This window comes from Conger conger, chromosome 8 (genome assembly GCF_963514075.1).
Source record: "Conger conger chromosome 8, fConCon1.1, whole genome shotgun sequence".
NCBI classification, from domain to species: domain Eukaryota; kingdom Metazoa; phylum Chordata; class Actinopteri; order Anguilliformes; family Congridae; genus Conger; species Conger conger.
Window position 1 is genome coordinate 58743447 of NC_083767.1, and position 21977 is coordinate 58765423.

The following is a 21977-nucleotide window of genomic DNA, read 5'->3' on the forward strand; positions in this document are numbered from 1 at the left end:
GTCAGGAGCATTTAGGGGTTAGGTGTCTTGCTCAGGGACACTTCGACACAGCCCGGGCAGGGGATCAAACCGGCAACCCTCCGACTACCAGACGAGTGCTCTTACTGCCTGAGCCAATGAGACGACTGCTCTTACTGCCTGAGCCATGTCGCCCGAAATTAATAAATAGAATAACCCAAATAACCTTACACATTGTTTTCATTTATACTGAATCAGACCACAAGATATCTTAGCAGACGTCCTATATATATATATATATATATATATATATATATATATATATATATATATATATATATATATATATATACACACATATCTGCCCCTTATTTCCCACTCCACATGCTGACCTACATACCTGAATTGCAAGCCAACAACAACAAAATTATGCTAATTGTCCCATTAATTATAGGCCGTATAATTAATCAGTATAATGCAAACCAAGCAAGTAAGAGCGGGCCATTCAATGATAGATGATATCAAAAGGCTGCCGGTCTCGTTTCCGAGAATAACATAATCAAGTAATGGGCAACAACAGAGGAAGAGAACTTCCCCGATGCTTCATTCTCGTGGTGATAAATATAGAGAAACAGCCAAACGGGACGAACCTGATATCCTCCCCGTGTCTTGAATCGATGACCCTCGCTCCACCTCCAGCTGCAAGAAGGGCTTTGTGCTGAAGGGCCCAGTCGAGGTGCGGTGCCTGGCCAGCCTGAGGTGGAGCAGAGCGCCCCCTGTCTGTGAGCCTGTTGCCTGCGGGGAGCCCCCGGCGGTCCAGAACGCAAACGTCACCCTCACCGGACGGACCTTCCTGTCTACAGCCACCTACAACTGCACAGAGGGTTACAGGTAAGATCAGTCTCGCTCGTGTAGTAGTCTCTAAAACCTGAAAGGGGGGGGGGGGGGGGGTGTAGAGTGGATTGTTTTTGTTTTGTAGATTGCATTTAGACTTCGTTCTGGGGCGGCCTGTAGCGTAGCGGTTAAGGTACATGCCTAGCCACAATAAGATCTGCACAGCCGTTGGGCCCTTGAACAAGGCCCTTAAACCCTGCATTGCTCCAGGGGAGGATTGTCTCCTGCTTAGTCTAATCAACTGCAGACTGCTCTGGACTGCTTTGATCATCTGCAAGTAGTACATGTGTCCAAATAATCTTCCACAAAGACCAATTTGGTGTACATTGACGCAAAACTAAACCTAGAAGTCATAATTAAAGTGCAGGTGCTGGACGTGTGATCAGCCAAACTGCTGGTTTTTTATTTTTTATTTTTATTTTTTTACTATGCTTGTTGACGGTTTCGTGCGTAACGAGATGCTGGCTTTAAGACTGCAGGGTCCCGCGGAGGTCGTCTGTGAGGCGTCGGGACGGTGGGCCAGCCCCGCCCCTTCGTGCGTGACGGTGGACTGCGGAGACCCCCCGGCCCTGAAGGACGCCACCACTGTGGGACTCAACCACACCCTGGGGAGTCAGGTGCACTACACCTGCAAAGAAGGGTAACTGAGCCCTTCTGCTTTCCTGGCGCAAACTCGCCCGACTGGTTCTTCAGGGGGGGGAAAAAAACGGCTGTCCTCGCTCACATTGCCTTCTGTTTTTGTTCGGCCTGAATGGGACCGCCACGCCCTTGCCACGGGCGGGGGTGCGTGGGTTAACTGATCCTTACGGTACTGGTACTGCCGCGAATAGCACTTTTAGTGAAAGGTGTTTATTGAACACCAGGACAAAGTACCAAAAACAAACCCCAGAAGTGTAAAAAACAGGTATAGAAACAAAAAGACACATCAGTAGACAGCATGATACAGCACAAAACTGCAGTCAGGCACTGGCTACCTGCTGTCCGTCCACTCCCCTTAGGCACAGCGGTAAGCTTACTTGATTCCTCCACCCTCTACAACATCAACACCATAATTACAGTGACCTCAGAAAGTATTCAGACCCCTTCACTTTTTGCAAAGATTTCAGTTTTATAAAAACATATTTTCACTTTGTTATTGAGTGTAGATTGATGGGCAAAAATTACAATTTTATCCATTTTAAATCTACAACACAGTATAGTGTGCAAAAAGTGAAGGGGGTCTGAATACTTTCTGAAGCCACTGCATTCTATTGCGCATAATAACAATAAAAGGCATACATCCATCAGAAAAGGAATGCATTACCAAACTCACAAAGTCATTTGCACAGCATTTCCTATTTATGACAGGTATTTTACATGAAAAACTCATCCATGATCATATACAGAAAAGGATGTGAGATATGGCTGTAAAAAAATTATTAAATCACACACCATTGCCGTTTACCATCTCTTCTCCGTTGCTTTTGCAGTTCAATTTAATACAGCTTCAGGTGCCCCCACAGGGCAGTTATGTCCTTATGGTTATGTTACATATACATTCGGCCATTGATAACATAGGTTACATATGGCCGTCTGATATACATATACCAAGGCTGCTTCTGAAATCGCATACTATCTTACATCTTCCCGCCAGTAGCAGATACTTGTCTCAAAGATTAAGCCAAGCATGTCTAAGTACACACGGGCAGTACAGTGAAACTGGCTCATTAAATCAGTTACGGTGTTTTCTTTCTGTCTTCATGACACAAGGTCACATGAACTGGCTGCCGTCATCAATGATGCACTTTGTTTAAAGTGTCGGCCTTCTATGTTGATGTAATGTGTTTGAGTATCCATCTTACGTTTTACTGGCATACTAAAGCCGCCTTATGTACACAAAATAATAGTATACGTGTACAGTGTAGAGTCTGGTGGTTAGGGTACATGACTGGGATCTGTACGGTCGCCGGTCAATCCCCGGTGTAGCCACAATAAGATCCGCACAGCCCTTGGACCCTTGAGCAAGGCCCTTAACCGTGCATGTAGCGTAGTGGTTAAAGTAAATGACTGGGACAGGCAAGGTCGGTGGTTCTAATCCCGGTGTAGCACAGCCGTTGGGCCCTTGAGCAAGGCCCTTAACCCTGCATTGCTCCAGGGGAGGATTGTCTCCTGCTTAGTCTAATCAACTGTACATCGCTCTGGATAAGAGCGTCTGCCAAATGCCAATAATGTAATGTAATGTAATGCATTGCTCCAGGGGAGGTAAGTCTCCTGCTTAGCCTCATCAACTGTAAGTCGCTTTGGGAAAAAAGCATCAGCCAAAATGACATGTAATGTGGTATTAGATTCCCAGACGCTCAGAGGTGATGAGACTCTGATGCGCTGTTGGGTCCTCTGGCTGCAGGTACATCCTGCTCGGTCCGGAGACGCGGGAGTGCCTCCCGACTGGCAGGTGGAGCGAGAGCTCGGCCCAGTGTGCGCCCCGGAGCTGTGGCCCACCGCCGCCCATCACCCACGCCTTCCCGGAGGCCAGCCACCTGCTCTTCGGCGACACCGCCATCTACTTCTGCTCCGACGGCTACGTCGCCGCCAACAACTCCAAGGTGCTCTGCGACGCCCGCGGCGTCTGGGTGCCGCCGGAGGGCCAGGAGACGCCGCGCTGCATCGCCAACTTCTGCCGGCGGCCGCCGGACCTGCCCCACGCCATCCTGGACTCCTCGGTCAACAAGCCCAAGTACGCCAGCAGCACGGAGGTGAGCTACAAGTGCGAGGAGGGCTTCACGCTCAACACCACGGCGACGCTGCGCTGCGCCATGGGCGGGGCGTGGGTGCCGTCGCCCTTCGACGTGGGCTGCGTGCCCGTGCGCTGCGCCAAGCCCGCGGGCATCGAGCGCGGGTACGTGAGCGGGACCGACTACAACTTCGGGGCGGTGGTGGCCTACAGCTGCGACACGGGCTTCCTGATCCGGGGCGAGAAGAGGCGGACCTGCAAGGGCGACGGGGAGTGGGGAGGGAGCCTGCCCTCCTGCCAGCCCGTGTCCTGCGCGAACCCGCCCGCCCTGAAGAACGGCGTCGCCAAGGTAACAGTACGCTGCACGCCTGCCACCTGCCGCTAGCCGCCGTCGTGCTAATCCCGTGTTAAACGACACTGTACAAATACAGCACTGTGCAGAAGCCTTAGGCACCCTAGACTTTATTATATATATATATTATATAATATTATATAATATATATTTTTGGTGTGTGTTAGTATAAAAGAACACATTTGAGATTTCCAAATATTCATTTTCCAAAAGAGTCATTTTTGTATTTAATTGGAAAAAAAAGTAACATATTACTGTAGGCAATTGACTACTTTTTACATAAAAACTTGATCAAGGCTGTCTGAGATCAGAAGCAAGGAGCCAACCAAAGTCTACAGAAGAACTGTGGCAACATGCTTGGAACAACCCCCCTGCTGATTGACTTGCAGACCTGCAGGACAGCGTTGGCTATCTCAGAGAACTGATGCAGTTTTAACGCCGAAGGGTGGTCCCAAAAAATATTGATTTGATTCAGTTTTTAACTATTCTGCCAAATTACTAAAATGTAATGTCAAATGTATTGTACATTTATTTAGGACCTTTCAGTGAATTACTTTTGAAAGTCATATCTGTATAGACTGCTATACAGGTGCCTAAGAATTTTGCACAGTACTGTATGTTGTCAAACTAAGAGCCTAACTAGGGACGGGAGTTGGAAACTAGCAATGGCGATAATCTCTGTGTGCAGAACATCAGTGGCATGAACCCGGTGTAAACTGGCAGTACTGATGCTATGCTATGCATTGTCCCTACTCAAATAAACATCAAATAAAATAATGACATGAATGGCAACCGTGACATAGTAAACATCACTGACTTTTAGAATGCTAACTACACAAACATACCTTGGCGGAGATTCAGTGTCAGTATTATTGAGGTTAATCCAACTTTTTCAATATCACATCATTTATAACATTGATGTTACAGAAATTGATCAAAATGTTTTTTTTTTTAAACTGAAGTTTCGGGTGTTGTTTCTGCTGGAATTTATTTAAATGTGTGGTGTGTTGTGGCCACACAGACCAAAAGCCTCGTGTTCAACAGCAAAGTAACGTACGCCTGCGACCCCGGATTCCGCCTGGTCGGCAAGCCGGAGCGCGTCTGTCAGGCCAATCGGCAGTGGTCCAACGACGACCCGCCCTCCTGCGTCCTGCTCACCTGCGATGCCCCGCCCCCGATTCTGCACGGACGCTACAAGGGCTCCAGATACCAGGTGGGCCAGAAGGTGGAGTACGTCTGCGACGAGGGCTACGAGCTGACGGGGGACGCCGTCTGGACCTGTCTGAAGTACGGGAAGTGGGACGCCACCAGGACCCCCCGGTGCACCCCGGTCCAGTGCCCCCAACCCCCGCTGGAGGAGAACCACCTGGTCCTCCAGAGTCAGGACTCCAATTCCGGGACAGTGCAGCTCTCCTGCGAGGAGGGCTACGTCCTGCACGGCGCCCAGTACCTCCGCTGCACCTCCCGCCAGGAGTGGAACGACACCTTCCCCGTCTGCAAGCAGGTGTTCTGCGGGACGCCCCCGGACGTGGCCTTCGGGGAGGCCTCCTCGGCGCCCTCGTACTTCGGGAGCGTGGTCGCCTACGCCTGCATGGACGGGTTCACGCTGCGGTCGGCGGGCGCGGTCACGTGCCAGGCGGACGGCCGCTGGAGCGCTCCCGTGCCGGAGTGCGTCGCGGTGGAGTGCCCGCAGCCCCAGGAGGTGGAGCGGGCCCTGGTGGACGTGCAGGGCCTGATGTACTTGAGCGTGGCCGTGTACAGCTGCAGGCCGGGCTACAGGCTGCGGGGGAACGCCACCGTGCTCTGCGGCCACCGCGGCCGCTGGATCGGAGGGGTGCCCTCCTGCCAGCCCGTCGAGTGCCCCTCGCCCAAAAGCATCGCCAACGGAGCGCCCTCCTACGACAAGCTCCAGTTCGGCCACGCGGTCACCTACTCCTGCCGGCAGGGCTTCCGCCTGGAGGGGCCGGGCACCCTCAGCTGCCTGGCCTCGGGAGAGTGGGACAGAGAGCCCCCCGCCTGCGTCCAGATCTATTGCACCCCACCCCGGCCCATCGAGTACGGGTTCGTGGAAGGCCTGGACCACAAGTACGGGGTGACCATCTTCTACAGCTGCTTCCCTGGGTATCAGCTGGCGGGCCAGAACCACCTGACCTGCGAGGAGAAGGGGTGGTCCAGCCCCATCCCCTCCTGCGTGCTCACCGACTGCGGCCTGCCCCCCCACGCCGACTTCGGGGATTACGTGAAAGTGCCGGACCCCGCCGCGGCCATGCCGGGCGACCTGACGTTCCCGCAGGGCGCGGTGGTGGCGTACCGCTGCCACGCCGGGTACGAGCTGAGCAGCGCCGCCCCGCTGTCCTGCCAGGAGGACGGCGCGTGGAACGGGACGGCCCCCCTGTGCCTGCCCGTCGACTGCCCGCCCCCTCCCGCCCCCGCGCACGGCTCCGTCCTCGTTTCGGACACCGCGCCGGGCAGCCTGGCGCAGTACGGCTGCGAGGACGGCTACGAGCTGCGGGGCCAGTCCGTGCGCCAGTGCCTCTCGGGGAGGCGGTGGAGCGAGAGCGCCCCCTTCTGCGGCCCCGTGTCCTGCGGGGACCCCGGGGCCCTCGCCAACGGCTCCGTCCTGGGAGACTCCTTCCTGTACCCCGCCACCGTCCGCTACCAGTGCTGGGAGGGGTTCCTCCTGCGGGGCGGGAACGCCAGCTCCTGCCTCCCCGACGGAGAGTGGGAGGGAGAGAAGCCGCTGTGCGAGCCGGTGTCCTGCGGACCGCCCGAGGTCCCCGCCGGCGTGGCGGTGGAGGGGGATGAACACACCTTCGACAAGCGGGTCGCGTTCAGCTGCAAGCTCGGCTTCGTCCTGGAGGGGCCCTCCAGCAGCCTGTGCCTGGCCAACGGGAGCTGGAGCCACGCCGGCCCCTCCTGCCGGCCCGCGGTGTGCGGCAGACCCCCGGCCGTTCCCAACGGACACTCCCTGGGCTCGGACTTCGGCTACGACGCCGAGGTCCGGTACGAATGCCAGGAGGGCTACACCCTCTCCGGCGGCGCCCGGCTGGCGTGCGGGGGCGACGGGCTCTGGAGCGGCGCCCCGCCGGAGTGCGTCATCGACTCCTGCGACCCGCCGCAAGACATCAGCCACGGCTTCCTGAACGGGAGCGGCTTCAGCTTCCGGGACGTGGTGGAGTACCTGTGCTTCCCGGGCTACCAGGTGGTGGGCAACCCCTTCCTGCGCTGCTCGGCCGGGGGCGTCTGGGCGGGCGCGGTGCCCGAGTGCCGGCCCTGCGCCTGCGCCCAGCCGGTGCTGAAGTTCGGGGCGGTGCTGGGCCGGGAGCACGCCTGCGGCGACCGGGTGCGCTTCCGCTGCGACGAGGGCTACCGAGCGCTGGGCCCCGCCCAGGCCACCTGCGAGAGGGGCGGAGTCTGGAGCCCGGGCGTGCCCATCTGCGTGCGGGGCAGGTGCTCCGCCCCGCCCCCCGTCATCGCCAACGCCGTCCTGCAAGGCGCCGGCACCGCCTCGGGCGACTCCGTCACCTACGGCTGCAGGGCGGGGCACCGGATGGTCGGCAACCCCCACGTCACCTGCACCCGCGGCGGCCGCTGGAGCGAGCCCCAGCCCGCGTGCCGGCCCGTGTCCTGCGGGGCCCCGCCGGCCGTCCCCGACGCGCGGATCGTCGGGAACGTCGTCTTCACCTTCGGGAGCCAAGTGCGGTACAGGTAAGGCGAGGGGAGAAAGAGCGTACTCCGCGCGACACAGTGTTAGGAGATGAGCGCACAGGATGCAAACGTTATGCAAATTGCTGGTTCTTTCGTTCTTTCGCCCGTAACCAAATATGCCTGGTCGATATTGATATATGAAACCCGAAAGGAAAAGTCTTTTGGCTGTACAGTACAGGCAGCCGCCGCAGCATCACCCAGACCGACGTCGTACGTCAGAGTTGTTTCAGTACAAGCAAGGTGTTTTAGGACAGAAAGGCGATGTCTGTGTCGCCGAGAGATGAGGCTGGTGTCCCCCCGTGTCTCCCGGCAGCTGCCTGAAGGGGTATGAGCTGGAGACGGAGGCGGAGTCTCTGAGTTGCCTTAGCGACGGCAGCTGGTCGCCCCACGCCATCAGATGCAGGCCGCAGCCCTGTGCCCTGCCCGCCAACCTCACCGACGTCATCATCACCGGGGAGGAAGTCACTCCCACGGGCAGGACCATCACGCTGTCCTGCGAGGAGGGCTATCATCTGGAGGGGCCCGCTGTGTCGGAATGCCAGGCAAGTCCCCCCCCCCCCCCCCCCCCTTCCCATGTGTTTCAGTCAGATTAGTTTACAACATCCTCCTGGGCAATGTCTACCCCATGCATTTCACAACTGCTTTTTTCGGCAGTTGAGTCATCTGACATGCCTTCGGCTGAAATCTCTGTAGCCTCTCTCTTTGAATACAGTACTGTGCAGAAGTCTTAGGCACCCTAGACTTTATTATATACATGTTTATTTTTTGTGTGTGTCAGTATTACAGAACACATTTGAGATTTCCAAATATTCATTTTCCAAAAGATTAAATTTTACAGAGACATTTTTGTATTTAATTTTAAAAAGTAACATATTACTGTAAGCAATTGACTACTTTTTACATAAAAACTTGATCAAGGCTGTCTGAGATCAGAAGCAAGGAGCCAACCAAAGTCTGCAGACGAACTGTGGAAAGTTCTCCAACATGCTTGGAACAACCTCCCTGCTGATTGTCATATACAACTGCAGGACAGCGTTGGCTATCTCAGAGAAGTGATGCATTTTTAATGCCAAAGGGTGGTCACAAGAAATATTGATTTGATTCAGTTTTTAACTATTCTGCCAAATTACTAAAATGTAATGTAAAATGTATGTCTTCTTGATTTAGTTAACAGTTGCAGTCCGATTCTGGGGTCATTGTTTGGTCTCCTTTGTTGTTCTCATTTGGTCGTCCTTGCTGGACTGGAAAAGTGATCTTGCTGATGCCTTCTGCCCTGTTGTGCCACACCACATGATATGAATTATAGTGCGTCTACATTTGAGGCAGTTTGGGCAACCTGAAATGTGAACTGTTTTGATAGGCATAAAAAAAAGACAGGCTAATAAGCAGCAGACTTGCGGTTGCTGCAGTTGCGACACTGGGGACCAGGGTTTGATTCTTGGTCCTGCCAAAAGCCAAGTTTGGCCGGCTCACGTGGAGCAGCAATAATTGGCTCGCTGCTCCAGAGGGAGGGACTTGTCAGGGTTAGTAGATAGCCGCACAAAACAAGCACCTCGAGCGCCTCGGAATCACGGTCACGACTTGTGAGGCGAGACGGCTTGAAGAAGGCGTGTCGCTCTCCCGTTGGCCGCCGAGGGACGGGGTGTGGGCGATGTATCTAATACCAGCTCTCATTGAATCAGACGGGGTCCAATTGCCTGCTAAATTGGGAGAAAAAATAGGATACATTTTTTAATAAAAAAAAAAAAGTGCTGCTCCCATTTGATGTTATGAATGATTAGTCATTTTTCCTGTTGGTGTAGCCTGGCGGCAGCTGGTCTCCCCCACTCTCCTCTGGCTCCTGCGTGCCGGTCAGTTGTGGAAAGCCCCTCCCCCTTCACCACGGCAACGTTGTTGGGGACCGTTTTAACTTTGGCGACACGGTCGTCTACAAATGCCTACCTGGGTTCCAGATACAGGTACTGGGGGTGTGTTCATAGTGCAGAGGTTGTACAGTTGCAGTTTGTGTGGCTGTCCTGTCCCTTATGAATTTAATGTCTTGCATGTGTTTGTGCTATTGTTCCATATATCCATATGCTCGTCATTGTTCATTGTCTAATGATTTTTCATAGCCTTCTGCTGTTCCTTTTACACTTGCTACCTTGTCTGTTTTATTTTTTTTGGCATTTGCTGCATGTCACAGATATAGTGTCTTCTTTTATCCCCCTCCGTTTACCCCACAAAAGGCTAACTAACTAGCCAGGCTGTCCGTGTCAATAAGAACATGGATCACATATTGCTGTTGAGACGGGCTACTTCACTGTGTGCTTTCAACATTTTTGTTTTGTTCTCTCATTCGCAATGTGTTTAGCTCACATATTTTTCCTCAAGACGTTCGGATGAAGCGTTTTCCGTAAGGGGTCAGCAGTGGCCCATCTTAGACTGGAGATGTATTGAACAATTAATATTATTGACTCGACGAACCTACAGCACTTGTACCAAGACCTACAGTTGGGATGTTAAGCTGGCATCTCTGTGGAAAAAGCTTTATCGGTTTCCTGTTGCAAGTAACTTCCTGCAATTCCCCGCCCCCGCTTTCTACATAATGACATCATTTCCCAGAAACTGTACCTGAAATCTTTGCAGTTCCTGTAGAGGTGCTGTGAGTGTGGTGGGTGACCGTTGGTCATGAAGAAGTAAAGAGAGCCCTATTTGTGTACATAACAGGGTGATTCCGTAAGGGTCTGCCAAGGAGATAAGACCTGGACCGGCTCCAAGGCCGTGTGTGCTGGTGAGTAACGCCCCATGACTCCGCAGATCCTCCTCTGTGCTCATGCTGTCTGCCGCTGCACGTCTCACACGTCTCCCCTCCAGCTGTGTCCTGCGGCCCGCCCCCGGCTGTGGAGAATGCGACCGCCACGGCGACGGGCGAAACGTACCGGAGCACCGTCGGTTACCTGTGCAGCCCCGCGCTCCGACTGCTAGGCCCCCGGAACCTCACCTGTCTGGCCGACGGAACCTGGAGCCGGCCGACGCCCGCGTGCGAGGGTACGTGGAACCCTTCCCCAAAGTGCACACGTTTTATCTACCGGAATATACAAAATCTCTCTGTGGGGGGGAAAAAAAGGGCCTTGCTTTCTAAGACAATTTCCACTTGAAATTTATTTCAATGTAAAAGCCCATGCCCTGTGAATCGATGAGCAGTATCATTCTCTCCGTGATAAATGTCTTTCTTTCTTCTTGGCCTGCTCCCACTCTCTCCCGCTAGCTGCCCAGGCGTGTGAGGCCCCCAGAGAACCACTCAATGGCAAGATGCGAGAACACAGTCTGGCCACCGGGGGCGCCGTTGAGTTCCAGTGCAACGCGGGCTACACTCTCCAAGGGGAACCGCTCGTCCACTGCTTGAGCAATGGGTCCTGGAGCGCTGAGTTTCCCGCCTGTGCACGTACGTCTCTCACTGAACCGTCCTCCGGGGTCCAGGCTGTTCGCATGTTACTGCCCCGTCCTGGCTGGATGGAAGGGCTCCATTGGCTCAACTGGTTGATTTCTCTCACTGACAAGATCATTGACCCTCTCTCTATCTCTCTCTCTCCCTCTCCCATTCTCTCTCCCATTCCCTCTCCCTCTCTCTCTCTCTCTCTCTCTCTCTCTCTCTCTCTCTATAGCCCTGCCCTGTCCCTCTCCCCCAGGGCTGATGGAGCAGCGCAACACAACGCAGGAGTTCTTTGTGGGCCAGAAGGTGTCTGTCACCTGTCCGAAGGGCTATCAGACCCAGGGCGTGGCCACCGTCACCTGCAAAAGCGACCAGACCTGGAGCTCCCCCAGCGTGGACTGTGAGAGTGAGTGGAGCCTTGAGAGCCTGTAGTGTAGTGGTTAAGGTACATGACTGGGACCCGCAAGGTCGGTGGTTCTAATCCCGGTGTATCCACAATAAGATCCAGGGGAGGATTGCCTCCTGCTTAGTCTAATCAACTGCACGTCGCTCTGGATAAGAGCGTCTGCCAAATGCCATTAATGTAATGTAATGTCGTATCCCAAAGGTCGCACGTTGATGAAATGGGTGCCAGTCAGACAGGCCTGTTTCACTTCACTCATACAGCAGTGCTGGGCTCTGAGTTTGGGCCCCGGGCTGAGTATAGAAATGCGATGTTACTGGCTGTTTGTTTGTTTGTTTGTTTGTTTGTTTGTTAAAAATTTTTATTTTTTTATTTTTTTATCATTCTCTGACCCAACATGATGTGGTGCAATGCACCCTGCAATGCACCCTGACCAGAACCCGAAAAATGCTTATTCCCTCTCTTTCTAAATCATGTGTGAATAAGGAACTGCACAGGAGGACCATGACTGAATAATTCCATTAATTTTACTCTTACCCAGACATATGGAGTTAATCAGTGCTGATTACTCAGTGAAGTCGAGCAGGAAATGGAAAGGGGAAGGAGCCAGACAGAGAGAGGGAGAGAGAGGGAGGGAAAGAGAGAAAGGGGGCAGTCGCAGCGGTGAAGTGATTTTTTTTCCTTCTTTCGTCACGCTTGCCAAATCTGGAAGCTGCCATGGCTTACGTGACTTAAGCAGGTCAGACGGTAACTGGTACGCGAACCCAGAGTGGAAACACGCGGTCAACCATTTCACTCGCTTCAGTTGTCAATCGCTTTTGTCTGAAATAACTGTCAAGGCCATTATGGACGACACCGAGTGCAGCTCAACAGGTTAGCTGCGTGCAGTATTAATCGGGTGGGCAGGAAACGCGCCGTGTAAAACACACGTTCAGTGCAAAGGTGTTGGGCCTCAGCCACCCCTCTACGTGAAAAACAATATGTGCACAAGTATGTGAAGCAATGCTTTTATTACTGCTCAATATTATTATAAAACAGAAGGAGCAGGGGACCGGTTCTGGTTCAAGGTCTGCCATGGACCATGGAGTAGAAAGGAGATGTATCTGTAAAAGGTAGCAACAGCACTCCTCGGGTATCTGTGCGGTTTGCAAACATTTACGGGATATCATATGCGGGTATTTGCTCTCTGCTGTTTTCTAGACAACCAGGAAATGATTCAGCACCAGTGACTTAAGAATTCCTTAAATAGATCCTGCAAGGTGATTTAATATGCGATGTAATTGCATCTGTGAACCTGCAGGAAAGTGATTCTGTCTCAGCCACAGGCAGAGTAGAGGATAGAGCTCTTGTTCTTTTGGTCAGAGGAGCAAGAGTTTGAAAGCAACGATAGCCATAGCTGTTGTTGTAACGTAATAAAGGTTAAGGGCACGTGCAAGATTAATACGTCATAACATATTCAAGGCCATGGTTTGTCATTATTTGTTTATTTGGCTTTAAGGGAGCTCACAGTTTATGCTTTGGCTATTCACCAAAGCAGTTGAGGCTTCAAGCATAAGTTTCCGTTCACTTCATATACTCTTACTCCTACTCCCATGTGGACCTGAACACGAAGTTGAGAAAATGATTTGGCTTTGCGTTGAATTTGTGTGTAAAAGTTTGGAGTTTAATCCAGGCATCTGTAAAGCCACCCGGGGAATTGAACAATGCCCCCCCAATGCTGTGTCACATTGTTACAACAAAGGGTGAGAATTATTAGTGTTTCCTGAAAGGTTGTGACCTGCTGCTGCTTATCAGTTGCTGCTCTTTATCTCTGCGGCTTGTGTCCAGCCTTCCTGTCCCTGTAGCTACATTGCTGAACGTGTTTGGCCTGCTTTGTCTGTTCATAGGCAAACTGATTAGTGTGCTGCAAGTGGATGAGTCGTTGGTATCCCCCACTAATTTGCATGTTGTGTGTTGAAATAGCAAATAGCGTTGAAATGTTCCGCATGGCTGCACAGTTTTGGTTTTGGTTTCAGTTTTTCTGTGTTGGGTTTGGAGCCAAAAAAAAAACCCTCTAGTGCATACAACACAAGTGACAAACCAGAAAGAATAGTTAAGCAAATCAAAAATAATTTCAGAAAATAAATATAATGTAATTTTAAGAAGCAAAACTGAAGGCGGCAGGAAGGAAACATTAGTGAGTTAGTCACCCTCCTCTTGGATTTAAACACATTTCTGGCATTTGAATCCTGTTAACTCATACACACTGTTGCTCTGTTAAAAAATGGACAAGGATAAATTATCCTCAGCTTCAGGAGACATTGTGTGGTAAATGGGGTGGCCTGTAGCATAGTGGTTAAGGTAAATGACTGGGACACACAAGGTCGGTGGTTCAATCCCCGGTCTAGCCACGATAAGATCCGCACAGCCGTTGGGCCCTTGAGCAAGGCCCTTAACCCTGCATTGCTCCAGGGGAGGACTGTCTCCTGCTTAGTCTAATCAACTGTACGTCTGCCCAATGCCAAGAATGTAATGTAATGTAATGTAATGTAAATACTGGCCTGCATGCATGCGCAAGCTGAAATGCACTGTTAGGGCTCTGGCCCCGCACTGAGGGCCCCATGCTGAGGGGGGGGCTGGTCTGGCTTTTAACGGGACGGCCTCTCCGCTGGTTATGCGTAGGGGTTGCCTGCGGTCCCCCGCTCCACGTAGCCAACGGCGTGGTGCGCGGGGCGGTCTTCCAGTTCGGAGACACGGCCGTGTACTCCTGCTTCGGAGGGTACGGCATGGTCGGCTCCAGCAGGAGCGTTTGCCTGGAGAACGGCACCTGGACGCCGCCTCCCACCTGCAAAGGTAGAGAGAGAGAGAGAGATTGACCCTGCCCCACTTCTGCCTCTGCCTGACCACACGGCCACCCTTGGGCCTCCTCCTTCCTCTCTTCCCCCCCCCCCCCCCCCCCCCTAATGCTCAGCGTTCCGCGTCTCCTGTGAAGCGCGGTGACACTGCTGAGGTGCTTTCCTGAAAGCAGTTGGCCGTCTGTCGTCTGGTGGCTGTGGGTCTGTGTTTTTTTTGGGTTTTTTTAAGGGTCCTTTCCGTTGTTTAGAGCCGTGCGCCTTAAAGGGAAGCTCCGAGTCTGTTCTCCTGTCGCTGGCCCCCTCTGAGTGGCTTATAGGTGCCCCAGAACTCCAGGTGATTCGGCTACATGCCGCTGAGCATGGTTCGACACTGGCCGTGCTTTTAAATGCACACAAAAATTTCATGTCCAATAAAAGATACTTCCTGGCGCTGTGTTCTGAATGATGTCCTAAAGACCTGAGAGGGAGAGAGAACACAGACTCCGGCAAACAGAGATGGGGCCCCGCCACCACACTGCTAGGGTGGATCTGCTCTGTCTGAATGGATCTGCTCTGTCTGAATGGATCTGCTCTGTCTGCTCATCTGAGAAGTGTCTGCTTTCATCTGCTGTGGAGCTTTGCTATACCTGATAGCCAGGCATGCTGTGGCTTGGCCAGGCATGATTGAAGCATGTTTCTCCCTTTGCTTCTTTTTTCTGTATTATTGAAGAAACCATAACTCTTTGATATGTGCAGCATGTTCCTTTAATGCTAGTAATGTATTGCGTTCTACAATTATTATTTTCATTGCTTTCTTTTACCCTATGACGTGTAGGTTTATTTAGAGTGCTCACAAATAAACATTATAACGGTGATGAACCAATCCCTACTGATTGGTTCATTAGATAGTTCAGTTTAGCACATGGTATTAACATACTTGTGACCTTACACAGTACGGTGTTACACCTAAGGGCTAAATTCTTTGAAACGTGTTGGTAGATTCTATTTGCGCTGACTTGTTTTTTGTATGCTCCAAACGATGTTCCTGTTCACAAAGCCTTTTCTTACAGCCCTTCAGATGGGGGGGTGGGGGGGGGGTGGGGGATGGTTGGGATCCCCCCCCTCCCGCTCCTACTCCACAAACTCTGGGTCTGCGGGTCTTGTTTTGACCTGCCTGATGACGAGCTCACCAAGCATCTGCTTCCTGTTGTCTCTCTGCTTGTTCCAGCGCTGTGCTGGCTCCAGTGTCAGAACGGAGGGGCTTGCCTGAAGCCCAACACCTGCTCCTGTCCCGAGGGATGGATGGGCCGTCTGTGTGAGGAACGTAAGTGCCTGGGGCAGGTGTGCGGTCGGCTGTGTGCTGCCCCGTGTCTCTGGATTACTGACCGGAGGTCACGAAAGGCCCATCTACGCTGAGAAATATAACTAACAATAACTACAACTATAACTTGTCACGACGACGACGTGAGCTTCCACACCGCTGAACGATAGCGTTCTGTAAATAGTCTCCCGGCTCAAGTCATCTGCCATTTTGCACTTGACGCCCTGTAAATCTGAGCGAGGATTTTGATTGGCTGTAAGTGTAAAAAAAAAAAAAAAAAAACGAAAAACTTTTGTCACTGTCGTCCACCATCCACTTGAGTTTTTAAAAGAAAATATTTATCATTGTTGTTATAGTTATAGGCCAGGGGCGGACAGCAAGGGCCGATCCATTTCAGGATGTGTTGCCAACCTCTGTTCATAATTTATTCATGAGCTCAATCAAATCGTGATCTGACATTTGTAAAAGCACCAGCTATAGCCACAGACTGCAAATGCATCCTAAAGGTTAATGTACAGGGATGAGCCAGCATAGTTTACAGTATAGAGCTGTCAGAAAACTAAGGTAACTGGTTGGAAGGAACACCAGCACACAGACCGGCCCTCCAGGACCCCAGTTGTGCACCCCTGGGATGGGCCTTTAGGCAGGAAATAGTCTCTGGTCTGGAAGGACTTAAAAGGCCGTAAAAACCTGACTGGACTTGCAGCACAGAGCTTGTGTGTTTGATACCCAGCCAGGTTCTGTTGCTGTACCCTTCATTGGGGTACTCCGCCTAATTCCTTTGGTAAAAATATCCAGCAGTGAAAATGAAGTGTATGTAAAAAAAAAAATCTGTGTGAAAGCATCTGCTAAATTGCTGAAAGACTGAAATCTAAGAAGCAGGGAATGACAGTGTTGTGTCTCTCAGGCTTGAAGGCACGCACCCGCGGCTGTGTAATCCAATGCAAGAGGCACCAGCCACTTAATTCACTGCTGTTTCATTATTTATTCCTCAGCCGCTGCCAAGTGTGATGCTAAAACAAAATTTATAGGAATAAATCAAAATATTCAATTTCTTATTAAAAAAATAAACTTAAATTTGTACTGTGCATATGAAGGCTGAAAAACAGGTGAGGAATCGTTTTTAAACTTTTGTAATGATAAAAGGGAATATGAAGACGTACTTTAAGCATGATAATTGTATATGCTGTCACAAACTTCATCCTGAGCCTCTCACAATGCTCTCACGAGTGACCGTCAGCCAAGATTTCTCAACAACTAGCATCCACAGTCAAGATTTCCGTGCAGCGTCAAGAGTAGGGGAAAACCAAGATTTGTAGTGTTATTTCCTCTGTTCCCCATAACAACCTTTGGTTCCATTAGGGCTGAGAACTTATTTTATTGTCACTTATTGTATAACATGCTAACAGTATAATATAGGCTACCGGATTTGCATTCCTAAGGATCAGATCCGCTATTGCTCTAAATGTAAAAATTGTGATCTTTCTATACATTTCCAAAATTAGTCAGAGTGTGATCGTGCGACCTTACACCTTAAAGCAGTGGTGTCCAATCTTATCCTAAAAGGGCCGGCGTGGGTGCAGGTTTTTGTTTTAACCCAGCAGTAACACACCTGATTATACTAATGAACTAATCGTGGTCTTTAATCAAGTAACCTTGATGAGTAGAATCAGCTGTCTTAGTCCTGTGCTAAAACAGCAACCTGCACACACACCGGCCCTTTCTGGATGAGATTGGACACCCCTGCCTTAAAGGGTTAAGTGCTTTAGTACTTCTGCGAATGAGCGGTGTTGCATTACCCTCGCTGGGAACGACGCCAGCCGAGGATGACACGGCGTATTCCCTTGCACTTGAGCCAATGCTACTGAACATTACTGAACATTAGCCGCTGCGTTAGCGCTCTCTGAGTTCCTCGTGTTGATTCCAGCCATCTGCATTCTGCCCTGCCTGAACGGGGGTCGCTGCGTGGCTCCGTACCAGTGCGAGTGTCCCGCGGGCTGGATGGGAACGCGATGTCACAGCGGTAAATACGCCTCACGCCCAGTCACACCAGTCACACCAGTCACACACCAGTCACTGTAGCAACCTGCTCTCCCCTAAGAGAGGGGGGATGCTCAGCCCCGTGACGCAAGAGGGAGCTGAGATCATGACACGACAGCGGCGTGCCCTTCAGCGCGCTCCTCTCACAGCTCTGAAATGAAGTCTGTGTAAATAAATGTCCTGATGACTAATGAGGCTATTTTTTCAGCATGAACACCACCGTGAGACTGTGTTCCCTCTGCGTTAAATATTCTGGAGGTAACAGAAAATTGACGGGGATTGGTTTGCATCAAGAGATGCAGAAAGGAGAAATATTTATAATATTGTCTTGTCTTGTCTACCTCAAGCAAATATTTACCCCAACGGTCTGCTTGCTTCTCTTTTATACAAATTCACAATGGTACAAAACTCAAAGCATTTGGTTATTGTGGCAGTGGAATGGTTGTATCTTTTTTTAAAGCAGAATATCAGTCAAATGCAGAGAGGAAGCAGTATTTGAGACTAGCTGTGGACTTGAGGGCTGGTTTCACATTGCTACATCCTGTTGCTGTGGCTACACACTCACTTTTCCAAACAGCAATGCTAGCAGTGTGTGGTCACGGTAACGGCCCCAGGTGCTGCGTTAACTCTGCATAACACATTAAACACATTTCGCTTCAGTAATCATGAAGGTATTACCAGCAATTTTATCACTGGCCTTCATTTCAAAATGGATCAGTGTATTTACAGTGGCTTCAGAAATTAGTCAGACCTTTTGCAAACTTTATTGTGTTAGATTGTTGTGTTGCCTGCAGGGAAGAGGGCATGGTGCCGGAAGAGAGGGAGGTGTTGATTAGAGAGGAGAGAAAAGGGAGAATGTCATCAGATATAGATTGTAGGAGGGGAGAGGGGATGGGGTCAAGAAGACAGGTGGTCGGGCGGTGGGATGTAAGGAGTTTCAGTGTGTCGGCGTCAGAGAAGGGAGAAAAGGAGGTTAGGGAGTTTAGGAGGGTCAGCAGGGGTGGAGGGTTGGGAGAAGGAATTGCGAATAGCATCGACCTTCTTTTCAAAGAAGGAGACAAAGTCAGCAGGTGTGAGTGATGAGGGGGGTGGGGGGGGGGGGGGGGGGCCAGAAGAGAGGAGAAAGTTGAAAACAGTTTGCGGGGATTAGAGGCGGCCGCGTTAATTTTCGAGTGAAAGAAGGAAGATTTAGCTAGAGAGACAGAGGAATGGAAAGATGATAAGAGGGCATGGAAGGAAGCCATATCACTGGGGAGACAGGACCTTTTCCATTTTCTCTCCGCTGCCCGCAGTTCGGTTCGGACAGCTCGTAGAGCATCAGAAAGCCAAGGACTGGGGGGGGAGGCCCAAGCTAGTTTGGTGGTGAGGGGACACAAAGAGTCAAAGGAAGATGAGAGGGAGGACATGAGAGTTGTAGCCGCATCGTCGGGAGACAGTCGAGAGAAAGACTCCGCAGATGGTAGGGAGGAGAGGATTGTAGATGAGAGGGTGGAGGAAGACAGGTGGCGTAGGTTCCGCCGACAGGTGACAGTGGATGGTGGGAGAGATGGATGGGTGTTAGAGGAGAGTGGAAGAGAAAAAGAGATGAAGGAGTGGTCAGATATATGGAGTGGTGTTACAGAGAGGTTGGTTGTTGTGCAGCTCCTTGTGAAGATGAGGTCAAGAAGGTTGCCTGCTTTGTGGGTGGGAGGGGAAAGAGTGAGGGTATGGTCAAAAGAAGAGAGGAGGGAGAGAAAGGTAGACTGGGTGGAACCTGAGTTGAGGTTGAAGTCACCCAGGAGGATCAGGGGGGTGTCATTGACTGGTGAGGAGCTGAGGAGGATGTCCATCTCATCCAAGAAGTTCCCCAGAGGACCCGGGGGGGCGATAAACAACAATAATAAACTGTTTGCACGGCAAAGTAACAGAAACCGCATGAAATTCAAAAGAGGAGAAGGAGAGGGATGAGGAGAAGACACTAGATCTCCATGAGGATGAGGTTAGGAGACATGTGCCTGGGTGTGTGGGAAAAAGAGAAGGCAGAATCCATCCATCCATCCATCATCTGAACCCACTTATCCTGAACAGGGCCGCAGGGGGGCTGGAGCCTATCCCAGCATACATTGGGCGAAAGGCAGGAACACACCCTGGGCAGGTCACCAGTCCATCACAGGGCACACACACCATTCACTCACACACCTATACCTACAGGCAATTTAGACTCTCCAATCAGCCTAACATGCATGTCTTTGGACTGTGGGAGGAAACCAGAGTACCCCGGAGGAAACCCACACCAACACGGGGAGAACATGCCAAACTCCACGCAGAGAGGCCATCAAATGACATGTGATGTAATGTACTGTAATAATGTTGCTGGTGTTGTCTCTAGCGGTGTGTCCCTCGCCTTGTCTGAATGGTGGGAGATGCATCAGGCCGAACCGATGCCACTGCAGTCAGGGATGGACTGGACACAACTGCTCCAGGTGACTCGCTGAGCTGCTGATCCGCACACGCACACACGCGTCTTCATCCACACACGCACACACGCGTCTTCATCCACACACGCGTCTTCATCCGCACACGCACACACGCATCTTCATCCACACACGCACACACGCGTCTTCATCCACACACGCACACACGCATCTTCATCCACACACGCACACACGCATCTTCATCCACACACGCACACACGCATCTTCATCCACACACGCGCACACGCGCGTCTTCACTCGCACTGACTCACGCCCACACAAACGGTAAACCTTTTTCCAAGTGTCAAAGTGTCGAAGTGTCCCTGAGCATGGCTGCCAATCGCCGTTGGTGTGTGTGTGAGTGTGTGTGTGAATGGGTGAATGAGAAGCATCAATTGTACAGCGCTTTGGATAAAGGCGCTATATAAATTCCAACCATTTACCATTTACCTTTTCCCCCACTCATACGCATGCTGCACTGCACTCTTTCCCAAAGCAGTCTATGCGAGCTGGATAGTGTGAGATGGTAGCATGTGTGCTGTCCCCGCGGTAGCCAGATGTATCGATTTCAGTGCCAGCTGTCTCTCTTTGAGTGAGTGGAAAAGGGAACTGAAGGTTGTAAGGGAAGGGAATGGCTTCCCTGTTCTGTTTCACAGCCGTTTCAGTGTGTCATGTGACACAATGATAAAAAAAAAAGAAAAGAAAAAGATTCTTGGAAAACTAACCGTCCAATACTATGGCCTCGAGGTCGAGGTTTGTTTTGTTGTCAGCAGTGAAACAGATTCATTTTAACTGGAGTTTTCCCGTCAGAGGCTGGAGTTCCCAGAAGTGCTTTGGCCGGCAGCCATTTTGTGAGACTCTATTGTTCTTATCAGTGTGCTGCCGAAACCTGTCACCTGTCAGTTAAAACCTGAAAAACCAAATATGGATTTGGTGGTACTTTGTATTTAGATTTTGTGGTAATTTGGACATTGCAATACATTCACATTAAGCATTTCAAAAGCAGAGCAACTGCTAAATCAAAAATGTATGTCATTTCTGTTCTTCTCTTTTAGGAAAAGAAAATCAGGATATTTTCACTTTTAAAACTGAAACGCAACTCCACGTGAGGTGTTCTTCAGAATAGCACGGTATTCTTGCTGAACTAGATACGGAACATGAGAATCATTGTAAACCATGATTTTTTTAAAAGACTTTTTTTTTTTGTAAAATAAAGCTGTATTTTTTCATATAGAAAATCAACAGTATTAATTATATGCTGCTATATACTTTTACTTGTATTATGTGTAAAATTATGATGTGATTGTCCAATGTATATGTGTAAACTATTCACATTTTTATTAAAGCATAAAACACAAATCGGCACAATTTTTGAATCACTGCCATAATATTGATATATACAGTGGGCTGCAGAATTATTGGCACCCTTGATAAAGGGGTTGATTGTTTAGCTGTGCGTACAAACTTTTCAAATGACCATTTCAGCATTAAGCTTTTATTTTTCAAATTGAAATTTTCTTACAATCTATGTCTTTGGAAACAAGTTTAAAGGCATATGCAGAAGATGTTTCTCTTAGAATGCTTTATTATATATGCAAAGCCATTTTAAAAGTAGTTACAGACCTCACAATTATATTAATGTAATAATATTTAATATGATACTGATTTTAACTAGATTAACCACCATGCTATCTCAATAACCTTTATTTTTCCCCTAGCCTTTGATTTCAGTCTCAGTTTTAGCTTTGTCTACTTTTAAGACCCGGTTTTTAGTTTTGTTTTTGCCACTTTACAATAATGTTGTAAAGACTTTTCAATAATAATGATGTTTGGATTGTGCGTTCTCAATTTCTTTATTGAAAAAAGTAATTTATGAGTATTGATAATGATATATAAAGACCCTTTTAAAAAAA

General features: G+C 50.3%; 1 protein-coding gene and 1 long non-coding RNA gene across 4 annotated transcripts in view; one reads left to right on the top strand and one right to left on the bottom strand.

The window, feature by feature from the left end:
• Window positions 1-21423, top strand: part of svep1 (sushi, von Willebrand factor type A, EGF and pentraxin domain containing 1) — a 104100-nt gene extending 82677 nt beyond the window's left edge. For 2 of the 3 annotated variants that reach the window (XM_061251717.1, XM_061251715.1), the window contains 15 exons: window positions 658-849; window positions 1325-1492; window positions 3236-3911; window positions 4936-7622; window positions 7936-8164; window positions 9425-9580; window positions 10329-10392; window positions 10476-10649; window positions 10870-11046; window positions 11267-11440; window positions 14099-14269; window positions 15479-15574; window positions 17499-17594; window positions 19980-20073; window positions 21120-21423. In XM_061251717.1, coding sequence (XP_061107701.1) covers window positions 658-849; window positions 1325-1492; window positions 3236-3911; window positions 4936-7622; window positions 7936-8164; window positions 9425-9580; window positions 10329-10392; window positions 10476-10649; window positions 10870-11046; window positions 11267-11440; window positions 14099-14269; window positions 15479-15574; window positions 17499-17594; window positions 19980-20073; window positions 21120-21150 — 5185 coding nt within the window. In that variant the 3' untranslated portion in view covers window positions 21151-21423. The remainder of the gene's footprint in view (window positions 1-657; window positions 850-1324; window positions 1493-3235; window positions 3912-4935; window positions 7623-7935; window positions 8165-9424; window positions 9581-10328; window positions 10393-10475; window positions 10650-10869; window positions 11047-11266; window positions 11441-14098; window positions 14270-15478; window positions 15575-17498; window positions 17595-19979; window positions 20074-21119) is intronic. The other variant, XM_061251716.1, reaches the window with a different exon arrangement.
• LOC133135002 (uncharacterized) lies at window positions 614-10390 on the bottom strand. The gene is made up of 3 exons (XR_009709359.1): window positions 10233-10390; window positions 9175-9322; window positions 614-831 (listed from the first exon to the last, which is right to left on the bottom strand). It is a non-coding gene; the product is annotated as an uncharacterized LOC133135002 (long non-coding RNA).
• Window positions 21424-21977: the final 554 nt, after the last annotated feature.